Source organism: Bos taurus, chromosome 22 (genome assembly GCF_002263795.3).
Source record: "Bos taurus isolate L1 Dominette 01449 registration number 42190680 breed Hereford chromosome 22, ARS-UCD2.0, whole genome shotgun sequence".
Classification (NCBI taxonomy): domain Eukaryota; kingdom Metazoa; phylum Chordata; class Mammalia; order Artiodactyla; family Bovidae; genus Bos; species Bos taurus.
The window spans coordinates 45516382-45539909 of NC_037349.1; the positions used below are offsets into that span (position 1 = coordinate 45516382).

At 44.0% G+C, this 23528-nt stretch overlaps 1 protein-coding gene and 1 long non-coding RNA gene across 8 annotated transcripts in view; one reads left to right on the forward strand and one right to left on the reverse strand.

The window, feature by feature from the left end:
- ERC2 (ELKS/RAB6-interacting/CAST family member 2) overlaps positions 1–3755 on the forward strand; it is a 980761-nt gene extending 977006 nt beyond the window's left edge. For 6 of the 7 annotated variants that reach the window (XM_024982903.2, XM_024982905.2, XM_059879783.1 and 3 more), the window contains one exon: positions 787–3755. In XM_024982903.2, the coding sequence (XP_024838671.1) occupies positions 787–927 (141 nt within the window). In that variant the 3' untranslated portion in view covers positions 928–3755. The remainder of the gene's footprint in view (positions 1–786) is intronic. The other variant, XM_059879784.1, reaches the window with a different exon arrangement.
- Positions 3756–16257: 12502 nt separating this feature from the next.
- On the reverse strand, positions 16258–23509 carry LOC132343510 (uncharacterized). The gene is made up of 3 exons (XR_009492390.1): positions 23032–23509; positions 18635–18804; positions 16258–17375 (listed from the first exon to the last, which is right to left on the reverse strand). It is a non-coding gene; the product is annotated as an uncharacterized lncRNA (long non-coding RNA).
- Positions 23510–23528: the final 19 nt, after the last annotated feature.

Below are 23528 nucleotides of genomic sequence, written 5' to 3' on the forward strand. Positions count from 1 at the left end.
CAGCCCACTAGGCTCCGCCGTCCCTGGGATTCTCCAGGCAAGAACACTGGAGTGAGTTGCCATTTCCTTCTCCAATGCATGAAAGTGAAAAGTGAAAGTGAAGTCGCTTGGTCGTGTCCAACTCTTCGTGACCCCATGGACTGTAGCCCACCAGGCTCCTCCGTCCATGGGAGTTTCCAGGCAAGAGTACTGGAGTGGGGTTGTCAGTAAGGCATCTATGAGCATTTGTGTGCAAGCAGTCTGTGTAAGTCCCTGTTTTTCATTCTTCCAGGTATATACCTTGGAATGAAATTTTCTTTGTTCTTTTAAATTGTTTCTCTTAGAAGGTCTGTAAGTGAATGCTGAGTTTTCTGGTGTCTCGGCCATCTTTAATTCTCTAACATCTAAAAAGTCAAGTTTAAAAATAATTTAAAAACCATATTCATGGTAGAAAACCATGGAGAGGAAAAAATGTTGACACACGAGCTGGTCACATAGAAATAATCTCTGTAACATTTGGGCTTATTTCTGTTCCCTTTCTTCTTGCTTATCAAGAGACATCTCTATCTCTAGGTGAACTATTTTTAAAAAGGCATCTTCTTCAGATGTGTTTGCAGGACATACTTTAACTTCCTATTCACCTCCTCACTCTGTTCTTCCTCTGCATCAGCACCCTCCCTGATCCCCATTAGCCCTGGTCAAAGAGAGGGGTGGTGGGTGGGCACAGGGTCGGGAGTGTTCCCCCGTGGTACCTCCAGTCTCCTGCCAGTTCCTCTCCCTGCTAACCTCTGTGCTTTCTTGTTGCAGCTATCAGAAGGGCTGACTAAAGGGCAAGCGCAGCTCTGCAGCAATATTCTGATAATCTATTGCAGTGCAGCTCACATCAGTGTTCACCACCACCGGGAACGCGCACGGAGACTGAAGAGGAGCTTTCACTTTCATTACTGAGCACGGTTCTGTTCGACTCAGTGTTTCCTTCATCATCTCATGTCCTTTCCCATGGATTCAGACATGCTGGAGAGGAGAACGTGGAGGAGGAGACAATGGCAGGTCCTCCATTTTTCGGTCGGGATTCGGGCATTTAAAATGTGTTCATCTCTTCTGAATGTCATTATTTGATAGCATTTTACTTCTGTTACTTAAACTTCACTGGATGAATCTGAACTCCATGGGATCGTAACTGTGGATTCAGCTTCTGTTGGACAACTAGCTTCATCTCCCGTCTCTCTGCTGGTTCAGTCTAAGTGGTCATCTCTAATGCATTAGATTATCAAAAAGTGTGAATTCTGTGAGTGAGTGAGTGGTGCTGGTAGTGTTTGTATACCGAGATGCATGGAGTGTTTGACAGAGAAACCAAAGCACCAAAACTGGTGAGCCTTTACCCTCCTCTATTTCTTTAATCTGCGGTTTGAAGAACCACATTTCGATGGTGGAACCAGTCGTTACCTCTGGGCCAGGTTGGAAATGAAATCAATTCTTTAAACCACTAATACTTGCCAAGAAATCGCCTTATGAGAACATGGTGTGTGTCTCTGACAATGCATGGCACATCTGAATCGATCATTCATAGTTCTCTTGACCCTGTGTTTGTGCTAGGGAGTGGCTGGAGCCTGAGGCACCTGCATATTTCTATCCCACGTGTGGCACACGTTCCCCACAGTGGGGCCACAGCCGAGCCTCAGAATCTCGCCATTCCCGTACATGCGGGTCTCCACGAAGAAGCTGGGACTCATTCATGCTCAAAATCCAAACGCTGTCCAAACAGCGAGTATACACTTAGATCTTCTGTAAATGAAAGGTCATTTCTCATTTTTCTTTTTGAAAAAAAGTTTCCAACATGGATTCCAAAACATTTTCAGCATCAAACATGAAAACATTGATGAATGAGGAATAATCACAAAAGCTGTGTATCTGTATATAGCTTTACACAACATGTTTGTGGTACAGAGTAATTATTTAAAGCACATGCCAGGGAGAGAGACCACATTTTCAGGTCTTTTACATACAGTGACATGGTCCTGAGGATAATTAAACTCCTCCTGCTTCCTCTGAGATTAAAAAAAAAGAAATAAAGTTGTTGTAACTTCATAAAACTTGTGACCAAGTCTGGAAAACATGTGCAACTCTTGTATTGATCCATTTCCTTGTCAATGAAAGAAACCCTTCCACGTGTATGCAAGTGGGGGATGAAAATCTGCATTTCTAAAGGACAAACAGTGAATTTAAGCATGAGTGGCCTTAATAAATATAGTCGTCTTTTTTTGCTGCTTTGGAAAGGATTCTAAGCAGATGTTCCTGAAGTCTTGCATTGAATTTAGTTGTTATTATTACTTCTTAGAATGTTGGTGCAATTAACTCTGGACCTCTCTCGTGAGCCATAGAGATATTTAAAAGTCAGACACCTTATTTATCTATCTGAGAAGACGAAACTGTGTCTGGGTTGCGCTGTTCATCTTTGGTGCATTAAGAGTAGTATATTCAAGCAGGTTTCTCGCTTCTGGCTTTGTTCTTGTCCTAAGTATTGCAAATTGTGTAAAGCTTTCATGTTGCACAAGCAATCCAAATACATTCATGTTTAGTAAGTTTGTCCTTTAACTATCAAGGCAATCTAGGTCTTGACTGGAGAAACGAGCAGAGTTCTTTGCAAGAGTTATTTTGCACATTTTGACAAAATGTCTCCCTGAAAACCCAGGGCTTCTCCAACTCGTGGCTGTGAACAGTTTGAGCATCCTTAAACAGGCGGCCTCACTGCCTCCTGCAGCCAGATCCTGATCTGAACTCTGCCACTGAATACTTGAAGTAGGAAAGCCACTAGGCAGTGAGTGTCCTAGAAGCAGAGAAAGCAGCCGACCATGAATAGTTAGCAATTTCCCAGTGTGTGCCAATTCTGTCCCAGCTGTTGTTTTGAGGGCTCATTTTTGCCCCACTTTTGTTTGCCTAAAGTATTACTGATGTTCCTTTTATGGGACAATTATCATTTAGTCCCTTAAAAATTAAATTATGTCTAATATAGCATCTTTCCATTATGTATCATGTAATATTCTCTGATGTTGAGGGACTACCAAAAAATTCCCTTTTCACATATTAAAAATCGTTTGTGTTTACAGCAAACAACTGTGCTGTTGGGAAGACACTTCCTTTGCACAGACTTTAGCAGGTTTCCCCCTTGATCATAATCAAGTTGAGAAAGTTGAGGCTGACATTTAGGAAAAGTTGGTCTTCTTGCTTTGTACAAAAGCAAGCTTATACTTTATACCCCTTTTGATTTCAATGTACAGTCTCGATTTTGTACTTAATGATTTTGGTGTATCCAGTATGCACGTTAACAGCGTGTCAACTTTCATTTAAAAGTGGGTTTCCATTTACTTTTTAAACAGTGTTCATGACGAGACCTCAAATGTGTTGACATAAGCTCTATCTGAGATGTTTTTGTGTTGAGTGGCGTTTGAATGCTGCCAGGGGTCAGTGTATTTAATTCCCAGAGACCCTCGTTTGATAGTGCTTCTTGTAATATTTCTCCAAGTGAGTGGCATGTGGGTTGTGATATTGACCATGTGATTATGGACTTCGATATGAAAAAAATAAATAAATAAAACTAAGGAACCCTCAGAAACTACCAGTGGGCATGTAGTAGCCAGTCATTGTAACCTCGTGTCTAGTAGAAGTACAATGTACAAGGTATGTACAGTTCATAAATTTGTTATCATGTGTATGAGAAGTACTTTGTGCTGATCGCCTTATTTATATTCATCAAATAAACTTTGTTTCTTTCTGAAGCGGGTTCATTCCATCTCGAATAAATGCTCCAACTGTGATGGTTTCTAGTCTTGTTTGGGTCATGGATCCCCACCTGAAGAATCTATGGCTGCGAAGACAAGAGAAAGAAAAAGGAAGGCTATGGACTCACTTTACCAGAAGAGCCAAGATGTAAATTTCCCTCTGTGTATAGCTGGAGCTCCGGGCTTATAGTGTGTTAAGAACTTAAAGTATTGGTGGCATCTCCCTTTCTCCTTCCCTTCCCTTTTGGTCTTTCTCTCTCAGTTCCTCCCTTTTCCTCCATCTTTTTATCCCTCCCTCTCTTCCTCCTTCCTACCTTTTCTTGCTTCCCTTTCTTCCCTCTTTCCTGCCTTGTTTCTTCCGCACTTTCCATGAAGTTGACCTCAGTCCTGCCAGGTTCTCTCTACTTGGTGGTGAAGGTGATTCCGATAGCTTTGAGTGTTCTTGGGTTTTTGAGAAGAGACAGCCCTCTCTCCCAGCAGCCACAACAGGCCTCTAGAGGGACTCTTATTAGTCCTCTTGGGATCATACATCCAGCCTCACTGGATGTGGGAGATGTAGTTTTCAAAGGAAAAAAATAGAGCTCTAGTCTAGAAGAGAGACAAGAAAGCTGAGCAGGTGAAAACGGTAGCCCTGCCATCACTTGGGCACACAAACAGAATCATCCAGAAAAATAGAACTGTCCATACAAGGGCTCCACAGCCTTTGTAGCTCACCTGTGGATTGCAGTGGAGGACCAGCTCCTGGTTTCTTTTTAAATTTGAGTTCCAGGAAACAAATGATTGACTCTTGCCATTGTTGCAATTAAATGGTAATTGATTATCAGTGCTAGACAGTCTATGTCATGTGACCAAATACCTTCATTTTACAGATGGAGAAACTGAGGTCCAGTCAGAAGTAGCTGATCCAGGCATACGTGGTAAGTTCACTGCAATCCCCAACTGTCCCTGGAGCTTCTGGGACAGGAGTCTGTGTCCCTGAAGACCCTCTGCAGAGGAGAGGATGAGACAGAGCCTCCTCCCTGTCGGCCCAGAAGACACAGACAAAATAGAATATTTTTTTCTGTATTTCATGGATTCAGAGCTGCCAGGTATGCAATTTTCTCACAGTCAGGGACATTTGGGGGTAACCTGCAAAGTCATGTGTCCTTTTCTTTATGTTGCCTTTTTATGGAAAAAGAACTTTTGTTAGACAAGAATTTCTTACCTCGTAGAGCTCTCTGAAGCAGCCGGCTGGCTTTCAGGTCTGATTATATGAGGCCAGCTGGCCATCAGACGTAATCTCTACTCCTTTACACACAAACTTGTCTGTTTGGAAGAAAAGTACCAACTCAGACTTTGCAGGTCCACCTACCCTTCAGTTCCATCTATCTTTCAGTTCCATCCTTTTGCATGTAGATAAGCAAAAGGTTTTTTGGTTTTTTTAAAATCTTAAAAATCCACCTTGACTGCCCTGTATCTGTGAACTGCTGTTTCAAAAAGATTGGAGAGACTTTCTAAGTCTTGGGGTTGCTAACTCATAATAATAATCACACTAATAAGTAAACAGATAAAAATAATTGAACATGATTGTGTATTTGCTAGGAGCCAGGCCATGTCACCAAGGACTCATGTGCACCCACTCCTTTATTCCTGACAAAAGTTCCATGAGATTGGTGCTGTCACGACCCATGTTTCACAGTGAGGGGAATGGAGGCCCACAGAGATGACCAGAAACAGTGCATATTTATAGAGCACTCACTTGGTACCAGTGCTGTGCTAAATGCTGTGCGTCCATGAATTCATTTATCCTGACAGTAATCCCTTGAGGTAGGTATTATCCTCATATATTCCAGTGCTATTACTCTCCTCACCATACAGACGAGGAGAAGGAGGCCCAGAGACCTTCCACACCTCGCCCGGCGTCTCCTGGATGGTCCGTGGGTCGTGGAGACAGGCTTTGCGTGCAGTGCTCAGGAAGCTCTCTGCTCCGGGCCCCGGGTCAGGTGAGTGAGGGGTGTATGGGACCGGGGTTCAGATCCTCCCGGTATCCACCCAGCAGGGCTTCCGTGTCGCAAGGTTGGTCTCCAGCTCCCAGAGGCCGGAGGGAATTGGTTGCTTCATCGGTGCCACCCCTGGTCCTCGTGAAGAGAATGGCAGTGGGGCCCCAGGGAAGTCGAGCCACATGTGAGAAGAGAGTGGGGATGAGCTTAGCACGTCGGATTTTAACCTGCTAGTCCTGGGCCTCTCCTGTGTGTCCTGAGACCTCAGTGTCCGGGCGTCGGCTCCTGACCTCCTTGGGTGTGCAAGGGAGAGCGTCCTGTGACGGGCTACTGGACAGGAGTCCCCAGGCAGGCGAGGACCTCAGCGCCAGGATAAAGGGTGTAGATCTAAGTATGGTGGCCACTGGTTCTCAACTCCAGTAATTGACCTCCTGCTTGCCTGATTCTTACGATGTCAGAAGACAATATGTAGCTTGAGTTAAGTACCTTATACAATTAAAAAGGCTTACTGTTTTATTTACATAAATTTACTTTAAGGGAAAAAAAGCCTTCATCATAAATGAGAAAGTAGGGTTATTTTCCATACATAGCCATCACCAACTCTAAGGGCAAAAAAGTAAATAAAAAGAACGAAGACAAAGTTCTGAGGCTGAAGCTTTCCTTTTCTTTGGTGAAAAGGGAAACTGGCAAAGGTTAGAGATGGGCTGAACACAGAGTGTTTCTCTGTTACTGAATGGGAAGGGCTGAAGATGGTCAGGGAAGGGATATGTAACTGTGGCGGAAGGGTGTTTCAGACTGTGCCTGTGGACCGCCCTGTCATCATTTCAAGGGCTCACTTTGATCTCCGAATTTTAGGAAACCCTCCTGCAGCAACAAAAATGCAGAGATGAGTTTTTAGATAAACTTTATTTTTAATAGGCTTTATTTTTAGAACCTTCTTAGATTTACAGACAAAGTGAGCAGATAGTCCAGCGAGTTCCCATATAAACTTCCTTCCCACACAGATACAGTTTCCTCCGTTATCTTACATGTCACCTTGCATCCACGTGGTATACTGTCACCAAGGAACAGGCACAAATACACTGGTATTAACGGAAGCCTATTCTCCACGTAGACTTCTGTAGTTTTAACCTAAGGTCCCTTCTCTGTTCCAGAAACTCCTCCAGAGTCTACACTGCATTTAGTTGTCACATCCCCATGAGTTACACTCTTTGTTTTTGGTGATCTTGACAGTTTTGAAGAGTATGGGTCAGTACATTGTAGGTTGCCCCTCTCCTGGGATGTATGTGATCTTCTTCTCACGGTTAAACGAGGTATATGGGTTATGGGCAGAAGACCACAGAGATAAAATGGCACTTTCATTACATATCAAGGGTACATAGTATCAACCATGGTTTTTTGCTGTTTGCTGCTGACCTTGATGGATCACCTGCCTGAGGTAGTGTTTCTAGGGCTGCTCCACTGTAGTTACTCCTTCCACTTTATGATAGATTGTTGCAGTGCAGAGATAAAGGATCAAATCTCTCAGATAGAACTTTCTGCTGGAAGTGTAGAGAACACACTGGCTAGAGAAGAAAATTACTCTTCAAGTCTTTTGGATCAAAATTGTCTAAATCGCCAGTCCATTGACTTGGTCTGTTTTTTGGACCAGTCAATTTTCTCTTCTATTAGAGATGCCTTTGTCCCCTCTAGCTTTGCATTCCCCTGTTGAGTTACTTCAGCATCGATGGCAGGAGTGAGCCTTGTGGGTGGAACAGACCATTTCCCTGGTGCAGGGCAAAGCCAGCATTTCTGTAGGTTAAAAACAGATGCTGACTGTGCCAGCACTCTGGCTTCGCTTAGAAAGGACTCAGAAAAGAAACTTCACATAAATTCAAGACAGAGCCTCCATGTCTGCATAACTCACTGGATAAGGGTGTTATGGCTGTTTGAGAAGTGAAACATGAGTGCTTATTTGAATAAATTTAACTGTTGGATTGTTTTATTCTTTTGCAAGTACCCATCCCCCTCATTTGAAGGAATTTTGAAAGAATTCCTTCAAAAGTCTTTGAAGAACAAAAACAGAACACAAGACAACTTGAACAAAAATAAATATATGCAGGCACATACACATACATGGCTTCATGCAGTGAACAGTTCACACGTAGTAAGTTTCAGGAGTGGCTTCTTCCGGGGGCTCAAATGACTTCTTAATGTCCTTTTCTTGGTTTTGCTCCCTTCCTGGTATTCCATTCTTGAGCAGCCTCAAGGTTTCAGGTGAGACCCTAGACCCTACATCCCTCTCCCTAAGGGAGGAGTCATGTACTCTTCCCCGCTAGGTGTGGAGCCCACCTCAATCTTGTGGACTGAGAAAGGGGAAGGGATGGACGCCCAAACAAGAAAGGAAAACGATGCTGAGGAGGCAAACAGCAAAGGCACAGCCATGTGACGTAGTGACAGTAAAGCGTCGAGGCTGGTTTATTTTACCCTTGACTACAGCCTTGACCCAGAAGGGAGCGACAGGATATCTGTTCTGGTAGAAACAGCATTAGACTGGAAATCAAGACATAAGTCAAATCTCTTATTTTATAACCATTTTGTTATGGCTGCTCAATGGTAGCCTGCCATTGTATAACTGCATGTACTCTCCATTTCTGAATCTAACCGGCAGAAGTAACGTATCTCTTAACTACTTAATATAGTATATGAGAAGATAAAATATGACAGTAAATGAGAAAATGTTTAGAAAAAATATTTTAGCAACAGAACTCTGTCCACAATTCTAACAAAGTCCTTGGATGACTTGTTTCAGTTCTGAGAACCAGTTTGCACAGAAGGTAGTCTTCCTCCTTGGTGGCTCATCTATACAGTATTCAGGCGAATATATCAAGCGATAGATTTTAGGATAAAAGCTGTTGAGAAAGAATTACTGCTATTTGCCATAACACAGAAGACTCTCCCACAGCATTAGGTGAAAGCAGATGAACACAAGAGAATACACTCTGCGATTCCATTTACACAAGGCTCAGAAACACACGAATTTCATCTGTGGGGTTAGAAACCAGGATGATGTTTAACCTTTGGAGGGTTTGTGCAGTAAGGGCACAAGAGAAGGTTCGTGGGATGCTGGCCATACTCTGATTCTTGACCTGGAAGTTGGTTACATGGTTATGTCCCGTTTATGAAAATTCATCAAGTGACATAATTTCTGTACTCTTCTGTCTCTATGTTGTTGTCGCTCAGTCGTGTCCAACTCTTTGCGACTCCACAGATGGTAGCCCGCCAGGCTCCTCGGTCCATGGGATTTCCCAGGCAAGAATACTGGAGCGGGTTGCCATTTCCTTCTCCAGGGGATCTTCCTGACCCAGGGATCAAACTCTTGTCTCCAGCATTGGCAGATGAATTCTTTACCACTAAGTCACCAGGGAAGTCCTCTGTCTGTATATCTCATTGAAAAAATTTATCTATACAGGTTTAATGGCATTATGTATGAATCCAGTTTCAGATTGCAGAGGCTGGAAAACTAGGGCCTGTGGAATGAATTTAGACTTTGGATATTTCTTGTCTGACCAGCACTGTGTCTCAGGGTTCCTCCCATCACTCCAGGGCAACAGTGATAGGCTGGGCGTCTGGGAACTTGGAGAAATGTTAGATGTACTTGCCGGTTCTCCACAGCCCTTGTTTCTGTCTCTAAAGCTACACCTGGCTAACTTCACCCCTCCCTGACCCCCGGAAGGTATTTGACTTTTCAGACTCTGGACAGGCTATAATCCTGACTCCATCAGAGCCCAGAAAGTGACCCTGGACTGGTTGCTCAGCCTCTCTGTGTCTGTCTTCTAATCCTAAAATTATAGTACATTCCCAGAAGGTTTTTTTTCTTTTTTTTTTTAACCAAGGATCAAATGGGCACGTAACACAATGCCAGCCATTCAAAGATTAAAAAAAAAAAAATGGAAAGGATAACTATTAGTTGTAGTAATTTTTAAATAATAGAAATGTTTAATGAAATAAAATTGCTGATCACCTGTGGACTCCCAACCATTGTCTCACAAGAACTGCTGCTAAGCCAGTCCTTGTTCTGATCACATTTGCCGTGTCAGTGGTTTCATCAACCATGTTTAATAACCAGTTACCAGATCTGGATATTGGGGGCTGTAAATTTCCCTGGTGACTGTTGCCAGTGGCAGGGAAAGAAAGACCTGGGTAATTACCACTTGTGTTTCCAGAAAACACATGAACTCAAGTCAAAATCAAGGGGTTTGGACAATAAAACATCAGGGTCTTAAAATGCAAGAAAGAGCTGCCCAACCTGTATGATAAGAAATGGGTGCCTGGTTAGAAAACAGAAAAGGGGCTAAGACAGGTGTGGCAGAACACCGCTGAAGCCTCTGCACTGGCAGGGCCTTTTCTCTTTTTCCTTCCCAGATGCTGCACACATCTGGCAGAATTCAGGCTTTAAGATAAGTCATGGGTTGGTTAGGAATCAGTACCTTTGCCCCAGCCACAACCCATGGCCTTGGTCTTCCGTGTTCCGTTAGTAATGCAGTTGCCTTTCTTTGTTTAGCATGGTTGTTTGGAAATGATGCGAGGCTGTTCAGTATCTTTCAAACAAGGTAGCTTAATAGGTTGCATGGAAATATCCCAAGACAGCAACAATTCAAGGACTTTTAGAAATATGCAGACACCATAACTCCAATGGAAAACGCTCAAGACAGTCCTTTGCAAGATGTTGGAGTTAGATGCAAAACTCTAGTTGAAGATTCTTTGATTTTTGAGCATCATGTTTTCAGTGTATGAGAAAAGAGGTTACAGTGGTTTTCAGGGGAAAATGTCTTGCCTTTGGATTCCCCCAAAGTGTTTCATTTCTTAAGAAAGAAGAAAATGGATAAACTTTAAGCCCCCCAACCCACCCCGCCTCCCGTGCAATCTTTATGTATCAGCAGGCTATCATTCCTACAGTAAGTTTGTTTAGATCAAGTTTGTGTGTCCAGAAGGAGCTGTCCACATCAGCACAGGACCGGGGGCCTGGGCGGGGGGCGGGGTTGGGGGGGTGGTGGGTGGAATTGAGCAGATTGAGCAGTGATAGGAGAGAATTAAAATTTCTTAGGATGACCAGTTCCAAATCTCCTGGACTCCCAGAAATTATAAAAGTCATGGGAGAAAAATTTCTCCAAGAGTTTTGTTTGGTTATAGTCAAAGAAACTGAATTTCAACAAATCCAAGGTGATCACAGTGAATTCTTAAAGAACAAGCTCAGAGCATGGCATGTGGCCATTTTTAGGCGTATACTCAGCTGCTACCCAGCTAATGAAATGGCCCTGTTTTCTTTCTGATGACAGTGGTCAAAACTGATAACAGGGTAGTTGATTTTAAATTACCTAAGATTCAAGGAGGCAGTAAGAAATAAAAATTTGCTCCAGGTATTTGGAGGGGCAAGGCTGTTTGCACAACTGGACAAGAGAGACCGTTAGCAGCACTTTCTCCAGAGACCAGTTTTCTGTGCATATGCATCCTTGCAGTTGTTCACAAGAGCATGGAATCCTCCTGGCTCACCTGGAAGTGTTCTCTTTCCCTAACCTCTGACTTTGGTTCATATACTGTCACGGTCTGTCACCCACTATTAGAGGTATTCAGCTGAAAAGAATAGAGGGTATCTGACTGAAGAATGATAATAAGGGCAGGTTGGATTCCAGATTTTGTAAATCTCTGAGATAGTTTATGCTCCTCTTTTCTCAGTCTCAACAGAAGAGCAAATTGCAAGATGCTCCCCCATTCAAACCCCTTTACATGCTACAGTTTATCTCTGAAGGAAAGAAAACACAAGCAGAATAGCTTTGTAGGACAATTCTCCCCTTAGCCTCGCAAAACAGCAGTTGTAGGTACGATGAGACGTAACTGGGCTAGGCAAAACAGGTACTACCTTTGGAGCAGGGAGCTGTATTTTTCTTCAGCCAAATTTTGGGAAAATCTGATGTTAGTTTGGACATTGGTATTAAAACAGTCCATACAAGTTCGGGGAAACACAACTGCAGAAATCTTTAAAAGCCAGTCGTTTTTGTGCTGAGGGCATCAAACTGTATATTAACACACAGTGGTAACTAGCCAGTCATTCTGTGCATGTGTTTGGATTTTCAGAAGATAATCATTTCATGTCCAGGTCTGTCTCTGGCTCATTTGACCTTGGCCTAATTGCTTAATCTCTCTTAGCTTCAGGTTTTCTATCTTGAAAGTGAGAAGAATAACAACATCCAACCACCTATCTCATCCGGGTATTCAGTGGCTTAACGGGGTCATGTTTGTAAGGTCCTGGAAAACTCTCAAGAGAGAAAGTTCTACCACTTTTCCATTGTCGCCTGGTAATATTTTTGAGTCAGGTGGGAAGGGCTGCACTTAATGGGGCCTTTATTACAGACGGATGTTCTCTGCTTCCTTATAACTAGAGGACGGACACCTTAGCAGAACTTTCCTTACTGTGAAATCTCTGACTCTTTTGTCAACACAACAATCTGGAACTCCTGTGGTAATCCAAGCTTTCTCCTCTAGCTAAATAGTCTGTGGAGCTCTGAGGAAAGCACCATGATTTTATGGCCATAAGGAATTACCAGGACTATTTCTGCATCAGTAATACTTAGATTGACTTCTGGGGTCAAACAGGTGGGTTGAGTTCTATCTGTCTCTGCCACTTCCTGGCTGGGTGGCCTGAAGCAGATCTCTCAGCCTCCCTGTGCTTTGTGTTGGAAGCACAACCTTGAGGTAGAATGTTTGCCCCAGTGTGCAGCACATGGTAAGCTCGCAGAGACTATGACCTGCATTAACAGTGTGTATGTATGACCATAACTGCACGTATATATTCTCCAGGGCCATGAAGACTTATAATGAGTACAAGTCTCCAACTGAGCAAATCCTAACTCATGGGAGCTTGTGCTTAACTGGAACCTGGCTTGTCCTGATTCACAATAACCGCATTTTGTAAGTACTCTAGATTTAGAAAAATGGGAAATTAAAAGCAAACAACTCAGCATCAGGAGTTTATACAAATTCCTAGAGTGTAATTTTTTGTCAGTACTAATCTAGTTCAATCCCCTGACTTTCTAGAGGCAATAACCATAGAGCACTGCTCTGAGCAGATGGTGACTACAGCCATGAAATTAAAAGATGCTTGTTCCTTGGAAGAAAAGCTATGACAAACCTAGAGAGCATATTGAAAGGCAGAGATGTTACTTTGCCAACAAATGTCTGTATAGTCAAAGCTATGGTTTTTCCAGTGGTCATGTATGGACGTGAGAGTTGGACTGTGAAGAAAGCTGAGCGCCAAAGAATTGATGCTTTTGAACTGTGATGTTGGAGAAGACTCTTGAGAGTCTCTTGGACTGCAAGGAGATCAAACCAGTCAATCCTAAAGGAAATCAATCTTCAATATTCATTGGAAGGACTGATGTTCAAGCTGAAACTCCAATACTTTGGCCACCTGATATGAAGAACTGACTCATTAAAAAAGACCCTGATGCTAGGAAAGATTGAAGGCAGGAGGAGAAGGGGACGACAGAGGACAAGATGGTTGGATGCCATCACGGCCTCAATGGACATGAGTTAGAGCAGGCTCTAGGAGGTGGTGAGGGACAGGCAGGCCTGGAGTGCTGCAGTCCATGGGGTGGCAAAGAGTCGGACACGACTGAGTGACTGAACAACAACAACAACTGCTCTGAGCAGCTGACATCCACTAAGAAGGAACTACATGCCAAGCATCGTGCTAAACTCTGCAAATATATCTTCTCATTTAATGAGAAAATGCCAGTGAGCTAGGTGCCTTAGTAACCTTTTCACAGAGGGAAACCAAGCTTTAGTGAGGCTGTTATCCATCCATACAGTTATTAAATAAAGAAGACAGATGTCAATCCTTGACTCTGACTCCAGAGTCCTATTCTAACCTATTACTATCCAACATAAAATAATGTGAGCCATATATACCATTTTAAATTTGCTAGGAGCTATATATATTTATTTTAAAGTTAAAAAGAAGCAGGAGAAATTAATTTCAATAATATATTTTCTTTAATCCAATTTATCCAAAATATTATCATTTCAACATAGTCAGTATAGAAGTTCTTAATGAGATATTTTGTAATCTTTTGCTTTTTTCATACCGAGGCTGTGACATTCAGTTTATATTTTGCACTTGCAGCCCATCTTAATTTGGAGCAGCCGTATTGCAAGTGCTCGGCGGCCACATATGGTCCATGACCACTGCACTGAGCCGTGTGCCCTCACCCGCGGGCCATCATGCCTGAGTCTTTGAAGACCGTGACATCCGGGTTTACCGGACTGTATTTATTGAGGAAGAAGATTTTCCTTTTTTCAACAAAGGTAACAAAAAGAGGAGGTTTAGAGTTATAGCAGGAGTTGAGCATGTTAATTCGTACATTCTCGGTTTGCTAAACAATTAATTTATCATCAAAGAATAGCTTTTTCCTGGAACATCCTGCTCACTGAGCTTTCACTTTGTCATATATAATATGTGTATTTATACAAGTTAGTATAAATAGAAAACCATTACATGAATGGAAGAAAGAATGTATTCACTACCATGTAATAGGAAGATCTCTTAGGCAGGGAAGATATATAAGCACCATAAAGGCAAGAACTTGATCTCGTTTTTGCCCAGCTCTGTAACCCTGCCTGTAGGAAAGTGCCAGGCATGCAGGAGGCGTACAAGAAGTATTCTCTGTAGAGCAAATCAACAAATCCACCTGGGGAAATGAGTTATTTCACATTTTATTCCTAATGGGCAGAAGGAATCTAAGTTCCTTCCTTCTCTCCCCTGAGTGGATTTTAATGCTCAAATGATGAGTTTATTTAAACCATGTATGTTTCCAAATGAAATAGCATCAGTGAGACCCCAGAAATTGGGGGTCTACTTTTAAAAGACAGTTGTTGACTTCCTCACAGAGAGTCCCGCATATGTCAGAGGCAGGTGTCCTGGGAGACGCTGGCATAGGTCGCAGGCTGCACCACCTGTCCCTCAGCCCTGAGTGTTTGGCCTCCAAGAGAACCCCCTCACATAGTCTCCCTGACCCAGGCCCCCGTGTATTCTCCGAGCATTCCCAGGGCCCTCGCCTGACTCACATGCACATTCGCCTCCCACCCCACAGGATTCCTGCACTGGTACTCACCCGCCCACCCCCATGGTTTCTTCCTGGTCTGACAGGATGTCAAGATGTTCTGTCTCAGGAGAACCTGAGGACAGTCTCACATCAAATCTTTACTTTTGAGGGGGCTGGTCCAAACCCCAGTAGCTAACAGGTATCCTTTAACCCTAAACCTGGCTTTGCCTTTCTAACTTAAAAATTAATTTCCCTAAAATGACCAAACACTGTTGTATTGTCAGAGTTCTTTGAACTGCAAGTGCCAAAACCCAACTCAAACCGATTTCACAAAAGAAAGGTGAGGAGGTTAAGATGGGCCTCAGGCATGGCTGGATCCAAAGCCTTCAACAAGGTCAGAAGGCCAGTGTCTCGTTTTGTTTCCATTTTAGGACACTGCTTACTCCTGTATCACCTTCATTTTCAACACTGCTTATGTCATGGGACACTTCCTAATCCCTTGCCCAGAAACCATATTTATAGCCAATCAGGGTTCTTGATCTTTGGGACTCATCTTTACCCAGCTGTGTCCTGGGGCCAGTTGCTTCACTGCTCCAAGCTCAAGCTTCCCTTCTGTGACATAGGATAATAACAGCCTTCAGCTCAGGCTTGATATCATGTCCGTAAAATGCTTAGCACAGACAAGAGTGAGTGTTTTAAGACAGAACTGTGGGGGATTCTGTTTCCCAGGAGCTAGGTAGTCAAGACTGGAGAAGAGAGACAGTTTACAAGTTCTCCCAACTGCCAATCTCAGGTGCAGAGACCAGCGTGTGTTTGTGCTCACAGCCTCTGGTAAGTCCACAGTGCTTGGGAGCCCTGGCAATCACATGGCCATAGGAAGGCCTGTTTTCTGATGGCGACCCATTAGGTCAAGTAAACCCGTCCTTCTTGCTGGACCTCCCCTGGAACTTGTAGAGTAGCCAGTCAGGAAGAGGAAAGATCCCCAGTGTTGAACTTTGGCTCTTAAGAGGCCAGAGGCCCAATGCCCTCACTCAGCAGCAGTAACAACAGATATGTTTACAGACACATTTAGGGGGCCTCCCTCTTATTCTAGAGCCTGTTCAGTTCTAGTGATTAATGTAAGTGGTCAATAACTACCTACTCACTAAAATGAACAAACCAACATGATAACATGACCCAGAACATACACTTCTGCTATGATGAATGATGCACCATAATGCTTGTTAAAGGAATAGTTGATGATCCACAGTAGATGAGCCATAAGTATTAGCTGAATGAGTAAGAAATGAATGACTGAAAGAAGAGTTTATCAGTCATGGTTTTGGCTACTACTTCCCGTATATATTAAGCTGATATTTGACTTGTTTTCTGTAGCTCAAATTCAGTCCCAACAAATGGATGATCTAAATTTAAGACTTGTTTTTATTTTCTGTTGTTGAATTTTAAAATAGGCGATGCCACCATATGGATCGAATTCCGTCTTCAAATGGAAAGAGATATTTTCAAACATCCTTGAATTGAGCATGCAGAATGAGGGCGGCATGATGCTTACATACCCACTAATCTCTGTTATGACATGTCTGCATGACGGAGAGGATCATACTCCTGGGTTGAGGAAAGGAGGGCTGTCCACAGATGACACGTGAGTGGAGCCATCATGTTCCTGTATATACTCGGTAGATATATGGACAGGCTGGAATAGGTAAATCTAATCCTTTGCCATTATTCATTTCACTTTCCTGAATTCTGTGGTATTTCCAAGGAGTGACTGCTTTTCTTCTGGGTTAAGTAGAAATCTTTGCCTAAGTCAAAACCACTTACTTTAAATACATTTGGAGACACCAGGATCTTTGGCCCTACGAGTGTTTCTCATGGTTTCAAAGTCAATGAATTGTCACTTGACCTTAACGGACACTTACAGAACACTGAATTACAGATTAAACTAAGTGGAGAAAAGAAGCTTTTCTCCAAAATTCACTGATCTACTGAGACAGATTTGAGAAGTCATAACAGTGTCACTTTATTGAGCACTGATGATTATAGTGGCAATGTATACAAAATTAAAGGGACTTGGGATTTCATTCTGCTACTTGGAATTATTTGTGGTCCCTTTTAAGGAGGTCAAGGATATTTGCACAGAAGAAAGAAAATCTTGTCAGAGCCACTCTGGTTAAAATTCAGCAAGATGTGCAGTTGCTATGATGAGTCAGAACATTCTTGAAAAGTTATTAATAAAAGATATGCCTCAGCTTCCTAGATATTTTTTTGCATAGGTTGGTATACCGAATAATTGACTAAATGCTAAAATTCTGTCCCTTTCATTTAGATATGTTGCTATTATGTTTCTTCTTACTAAAAAATGTTCTCCATCATTGGTTTGAAATTAAAAAATGAAGTGTCACATAGCTGAAAATAACAAGAAGAGATGTTCCTATTCTTAAGCAGTCTTGAGATGCCCAGGTGCACTGTTCTTCTTCAGGCAAAGCCCATCTTAACACTTACCTTCCAGGTAGGCTTTCTAGGTGGTCATGAAAGGAAGACTGTTCACTGCTTCTTACCTGGAAAGAACAGATTTGAGCTGTACTGGAATCTGCTTAGAACTGAATCTGTACATGAGCCGTTCTAATGAGATTGTATTCTTCCACTAACTGGTTTCACTGCTTGCTGAAGTCCAAAAATTTTGAAAAATAATTGCACTTTTCTAGATTTCCCTTCCAGAGAAAGGAACTTAGCTGAAGAATTTGAAAACCTACTCTGACATACCCAGGAGTTGGGCTGGGTAACGGGTTGTTTGGGAACAAAAGTAATTTTTAACAAGTGTAACCAAAGCAGATTTCTAAACCCTAATGCACAGATTTAGGCACATGATATTGAAATTTGTGACCAATAAATAAATAAGGCAACAATAAAATTCCAGCATTTTTTCCTATCTCTCTGAAGAGAAAGTCAGCTTCTTCTGTGCTAATAAAGGGACTTGGGTTCTACTGCAAATAGTTAATCAATATTCTCCTAAACCCAGAATCAAGAGATGCAGTGGCCCACAGAGAATGCAAACGGACAAAAAGACTCACCATTCCAGCTGCCTTTTAAAAGAAAATGCCAATTAAGGAAAAAAATCGCCTTTCCAAAGAAATGATATAGCAAAAGGGGAAGTAATAGAATACTGTCTTTCTTCACAAGAAACTATTTTTCTTATCAGACTCTTTCTGGTTATGGTAAGTCTTATATGGGAGAGGTCAGAGGGAAAGCGGGGGGCACATCTGGGGAAACAGGGAGACATTAAAGAATAGTTTTGCCTTTATAGGTTAAGTATATATACAGTATTAAACCCCTAATATTTAGAGTCATATTATCAATGCTCAGACTGATGCTTAGCAGTTATGCAGCTATGAGTATGGCCATTCATTCATTCTGAGCATTTTCTCTCAGCCAGTCAATGGAGGTTACAGTCTGAAAAAAGAGAGGATACGCCTGCCCTTCTAATGCTTACATTCTAGCAAGGGGAAGCAGAAAACAAACATGCATGGCGATGAAACAAGATCATTTTAGACCAGGGTAGAACAAGAAAATCATACAGAGAACCACTGGCCGGGCGAGCAGGGCTTCTCTTAGGTTAATGCGTATGTTGAGGTGGTGACCTGAATGCAGTGAGGGGACCCAGGTGGGAGGAACAGCTTTCCAGGCAGAGGGAACAGAAAGTGCGGAGGACACATTGCGGTGAAGCTGGCAGGCAGGCCACCATGTTTAGACTTTATCTGGTAAACTGGGAAGTCCGTGCAGGACCTCAAGCAGGGGAGTGATGTGATCTGAGCCTCACCGAGAAGAGTGAGCCCTCATGTCCTCATCCCTCGCTTCAGGGTTAACACGGGAGGAACACCAGACCGAGGCCTTATGCAAAGAGCGGGAAATCCAAAGGACGCTGTCCAGACAAGGTCAGGATTCACGGTGAGTTGCTGAATGTGGATGCTGTGGTTGCTGATGGTGCTGCTGGAATGAAGGCAGGGAAGTCACGGCTTCCTAGCAAGCCAGAGAGTGAAATAAGGACCCATCTTTGACAGATCCATCAAAGTGAACTGGACTTGAATCCGGCTTTCCTGGTGTGGCTTATGGAGCTTACCTGAGCTCAGCTGGTAAAGAATCCGCCTGCAACGCAGGAGACCTCAGTGTGGCTTATTCCAGAGGTTTCCAGGTTTGGGGCATAGTGAAATGAATCAAAACATTTCAGGGAAAGACTCTTCCCACTAAGGTACACCTTTTGTGGAGCTGGCCAAGGCGAAAAGTGTGGGCACATTTGGGGAACCAGGGAGATAACCAAAAAAACAAATAGGTTTCTCATTATTTATAGGTAAAGTATGGTGGTTAAGCCTCTGTTATTTAGAGTCAGATTACCAGGGGTCAAACTCTTGGGTTTGAACACCAGAACTGCTTGGGTTTATAGAAATTGTGACCTCTTTGAACCTTTCTTTTTCTCCATATTGTGCAGATAATAACAAGATGTACCCTCATGAAATAGTAAAGATGAAACAAAGCAGTGAATTTAGAGTTCAGACAGGGGCTGATATCTGGTACATAAGAGGTCAATAAATGTTACCTGCAATTATTGCTATTATTCATTACTCACTATTATCTCAGCATTTATCACCCTCATCTATGTTGAATTCTACTGCACAGACCCAGTGGATCACATATAATTGTATCCCATACTTTTCTCTTCCCACACCTGCATCCATACCCTCCTCAGGCAACTCATTTGTTCCAGGATTTTACTCAGAGACCCAGGGATGCATATTCCTTGTGTTGAAATCACTGCAGCCTTCTTCTCCATGGCCAGATCTGGAAAGAGGCCTTTTGGACATGATCTCAATTGTGAGAACACTCCTAATATGTTCCATATTTACAGGTGAGGAAATCAGGGCTCAGAAGGGGAAGTGACTCCTGTAGAGTCACTAGGTCAGCAAGAAGCAGAACTGAGATTCAGACTCAGGTCTGTTTGACCTCAATGTCTTGTAAAACTAAAAAAAAAAAAAAGCATCTATTCAACACCCCCAAATACCCCTGACACCCACACAGAAAGTACCAGTGACTTTAGGGCTCAAAATTAGAGAACTGTGATCAGGCCCAGCAAATAGAGAGCCCAAGGTTCTCAGAGAGACTCTCAGTCTGCCGGGCGTCACAAAGTGTCTCCCCGGCACCCCCCACGCCCTCCCATCCAGGCCAGTGGTAACACAATGTGCTGGTATTACTTTGACTGTGGCCATGTGGTGGTGAGCAGCCCTGAGCCCCTTCCGGCCTCTTTGTCCTGTTTAGTGCTCCATCTGTGGGCCCCTCGCCGGCTGCCCGGCTGGTCTTGACTCTGAGGTGGAGGAGTAAACATCTCGGGAATCTTTATTAGTTTATTTCAGAAGATGGAGCCTGTTTGTCCCTGGGGCCCGTCCCTTTTTTATGGCCTCCAGCCCTTCTTGACAAATTCTAGTGACTGGAGAGAAAACCGCTTTCTACAGCGGATCATTAAAACACCACCATAAACCCAGGGCCATAAAATATTATTTGCTGGGCATAAAAGGAGGGTAGATTTTCCCAGAATGACAGCCCAGCCCTGCTTTCTCCCACTGAGAAAGCCAGCATGGGGATGCGATCGTTCATAAATTCCTTATCTCACACTCTGTTTTGTGAAATAACCCTGGTGGGAGAGCAGCCAAAAATATTGATTTATTTGTTCCACAGGCTCAAAAGCATTTTTAATGAGTGGAGTATGGCGATGCCTTGCCAGTGTGTCTGCAGATGACTCAATCTGTATGCACACACCCAAATGCACACACACTTGGAAAAGGGAAACCATGGAGTTGCACAAACTGGAGGCAGGTGAGACCAGAATATCTGAAGAGGGAGGTGAAGGGGCATCCATTCCCTCCTTCTGGCTGGCTGCCTGTCTGCCAGCCAAACTGCCCAACACCCATGGTGGGGCTGCTGCTTACAACAGGGCCCGCTTTGCAGAGGAGAACCTGATTGAAGGCTCACAGTGGATTTCACAGTTGGTTTCCCTTGACATTTTCCCCTGGAAAGAATTCCTTCATCCATTCATGCATTCATCAGATCATTCATCAAACACTACCAAGCACTTACTAAGTACCAGGTACTGTTCTGAGCAGTAGAGTGAATGAGAGCCGTGGAAAACACTGTTACCGAAAACACTGTTACCGAGCTTACTGCATCCTCCTGGGGTATAATCTCAGCAGACATTATTAATGTCATCAGATAAAGTTCACAATCTTTTATCTGAACTCCTTGGGGACAGACTGATTTGTTGGAAATTTTAGAATTTTTTTTGAAAGATAAAATGGGGGCATATGATAATTTAGTTTGCAAATAGCCCCTGTGAGGTCTGGGGAAGTACCCAGTAACCCAACACCATTCGTATTTCTTCTGTGAAAAGTATGAACATTCACTTCAACTGGGATAAATTAAGACTCTAAATGATCTTGTCACAGGAGGTCCAGTTTCACCACCACAGGAGTTTGAAAACCCGTTTTCAGAGCTGCTTTTTGTAGAGGAGCAGGTAATGAGTGCCCTGTGTGCTGCCTGACCCTTGCTAAGTTCTCCATGAGCTCTGCTGTTCATTCTCGCTGCACCCCAGATTTTCAAGGTCATCTGTTTCATTTTTACTGCTTTCCTACCAGGTAGGTCATCATATTTCTGTTTCTCTTTGTTGTGTGGCGAGGTCATTATATTTCTCTGATTTTTGTTTATATTGTAACAAAATCAATATTTTTGTTATAGTTGTCATAGGTGTGTGTTTAAGAGGATTCTGAGAGGCTAAATGACATGTCTAAAGTTTCACTGTTAGAAAGTGGCAATTTTAGGACTGGAACTCCAGACTTCAGAGTTTATACTCAGCCATAACCCAGCTCTAGTGTCTTCTCCAGGACAGAAAAGACAGCAGAGCAGGAAATAAAAGTGCTGGGGCTGTGTCTACACACACTAACAAAGGCAGTGGGAGAGAAGCAGGCAGTTGTTCAGATAATTCAGAATATAACAAGTTAAAAAAAAAAAGAGGTTTGTGGTGAGGAAGCTGGTGTTTCTGGACTGATGATATGTGGGGGGCAAATTCTGCCAGTAGGATCTTGTAAACATTGGCCTCCAGCACTTGGGTGACGACCCCCACCAGGGGAACTGTGTTCTTGGTCAGCTTACTTCTGGCCACTTGTCAGAGCCTCCGTGGGTGAATTGGGTCTGTGGGGCATCGCTGGGGCACATGCCTGGGTTGAGAGTGTGCTCCCCACGGCCCGGATAAGCCAGGTTGCAACCACTGGGCCAAGGAACTGGAGAGGGAACTGCGGGGGCGGGGTGGGGGTGGGGGGTAGGGGGTGGGGGGCGGGAAGGGGGGGTGGCATGTCCAGCGGAGACCCCTCTTTGTTTAGACCCTCCCTCCCATGGGCAGATCTAAGGCTAGATTATAAATTGGAAAATAGCCCCCCAAGTGGTCAAGGCCTAGATAAGGTCTAGCGGAAAGGGGATTCGGGTGAATAGGCTGCGTCCCAAGGGGATCTAAGGTAAACAGCCCTTAGGTCTGCGCGCACCCTCGGTGAAACAAGCGAGTTTCATACTGCCATTTTGATGCGCCCAGCAGGTCAGGGCCTTGGAGGGGTGCAGTCAGCTAGGACAAGTCAGGGTCAGGAAGGGACTTGGGAAGCACCTGCGGCGATGACCTGGGGTAGTCCGCCAGAGATGGGAGTTGGGGGGTGTAAAGAACAGCTACCGTCCCAAGTACGTGCCTTAAGGTCAAGTACATGCTGGAGTTACTGCAGAAATGTTCTCTGTGTGTGTGTGTGGTGTGTGTGTGTGTGTATGTGGGGTGTGGGTGTCCCTTCCACCTTTGGTTGGGGGTGGTGAGAGCTGAGAAGAGTAACTGTGTTCCAGTGTGAGACATGGTTTAACCTGGGTCACCCTTGGCATGCTGGGTGTAGGCGACACATCGGGCAACCCCACCCAAGCAGGACCCCCAAACCACAGGTGTCTGGAAGTGCCTGGAAGTTGCAGCGGAACCTGATTTTGCCGAACTTTGCAGGCTTCACACCTGAGGTTGGGAACCAGTCAAGATCCAACCGGCAGGACCACGGGTCGCTTCTAGATGCACTGGGTCACAGCCAGATGCTCAATCACCACCGAGTACCCAAATCTGCTACACTGGGGGCGATGCAGGGCTTGTGCACTTACCCTCTTTTCCAGCCCGGGGGCTTGGGGACCCTCCCCCAGGGATAAGAATGGGGAGGTGGTCCTCCTAGAGATTCCGTGGCATGGCGGCAGCCCGGGTGCAGCCCAGTGCAAGCAGCCTTGGACAGGCGAGCCAAGGGGTCCAAGCTGAAGTTGGGGTTCACCTTCCAGCGAGTAGGCAGCTTTGGAAGGAGAGCAGAGCGCCAGGCGGCTGTCAGGCTGCGGCTAAGGAATGGACCTCTCTCTTTCATCAGATGCTTGGGGGATGGGAAGCCAAGAGGAGGGGGCTCCTGCCTGGAGTGTATACCGACGCCCCCCCTGCACCCCAGCTTGTGGTACGGCTTTAAAATCCTGCGGAGTTTGTCATAGGTCGGCCTCACCACGCATGCGCAAAGGCAAAGTTGGTTTTTTTTTTTTTTTTCCCTCCTATCCACCCCCACTCCCCCCACCCCCCGCCCCTTCTCTTTCCAGCCGCCTTTGGTTCTGCAACTTAATTTTTT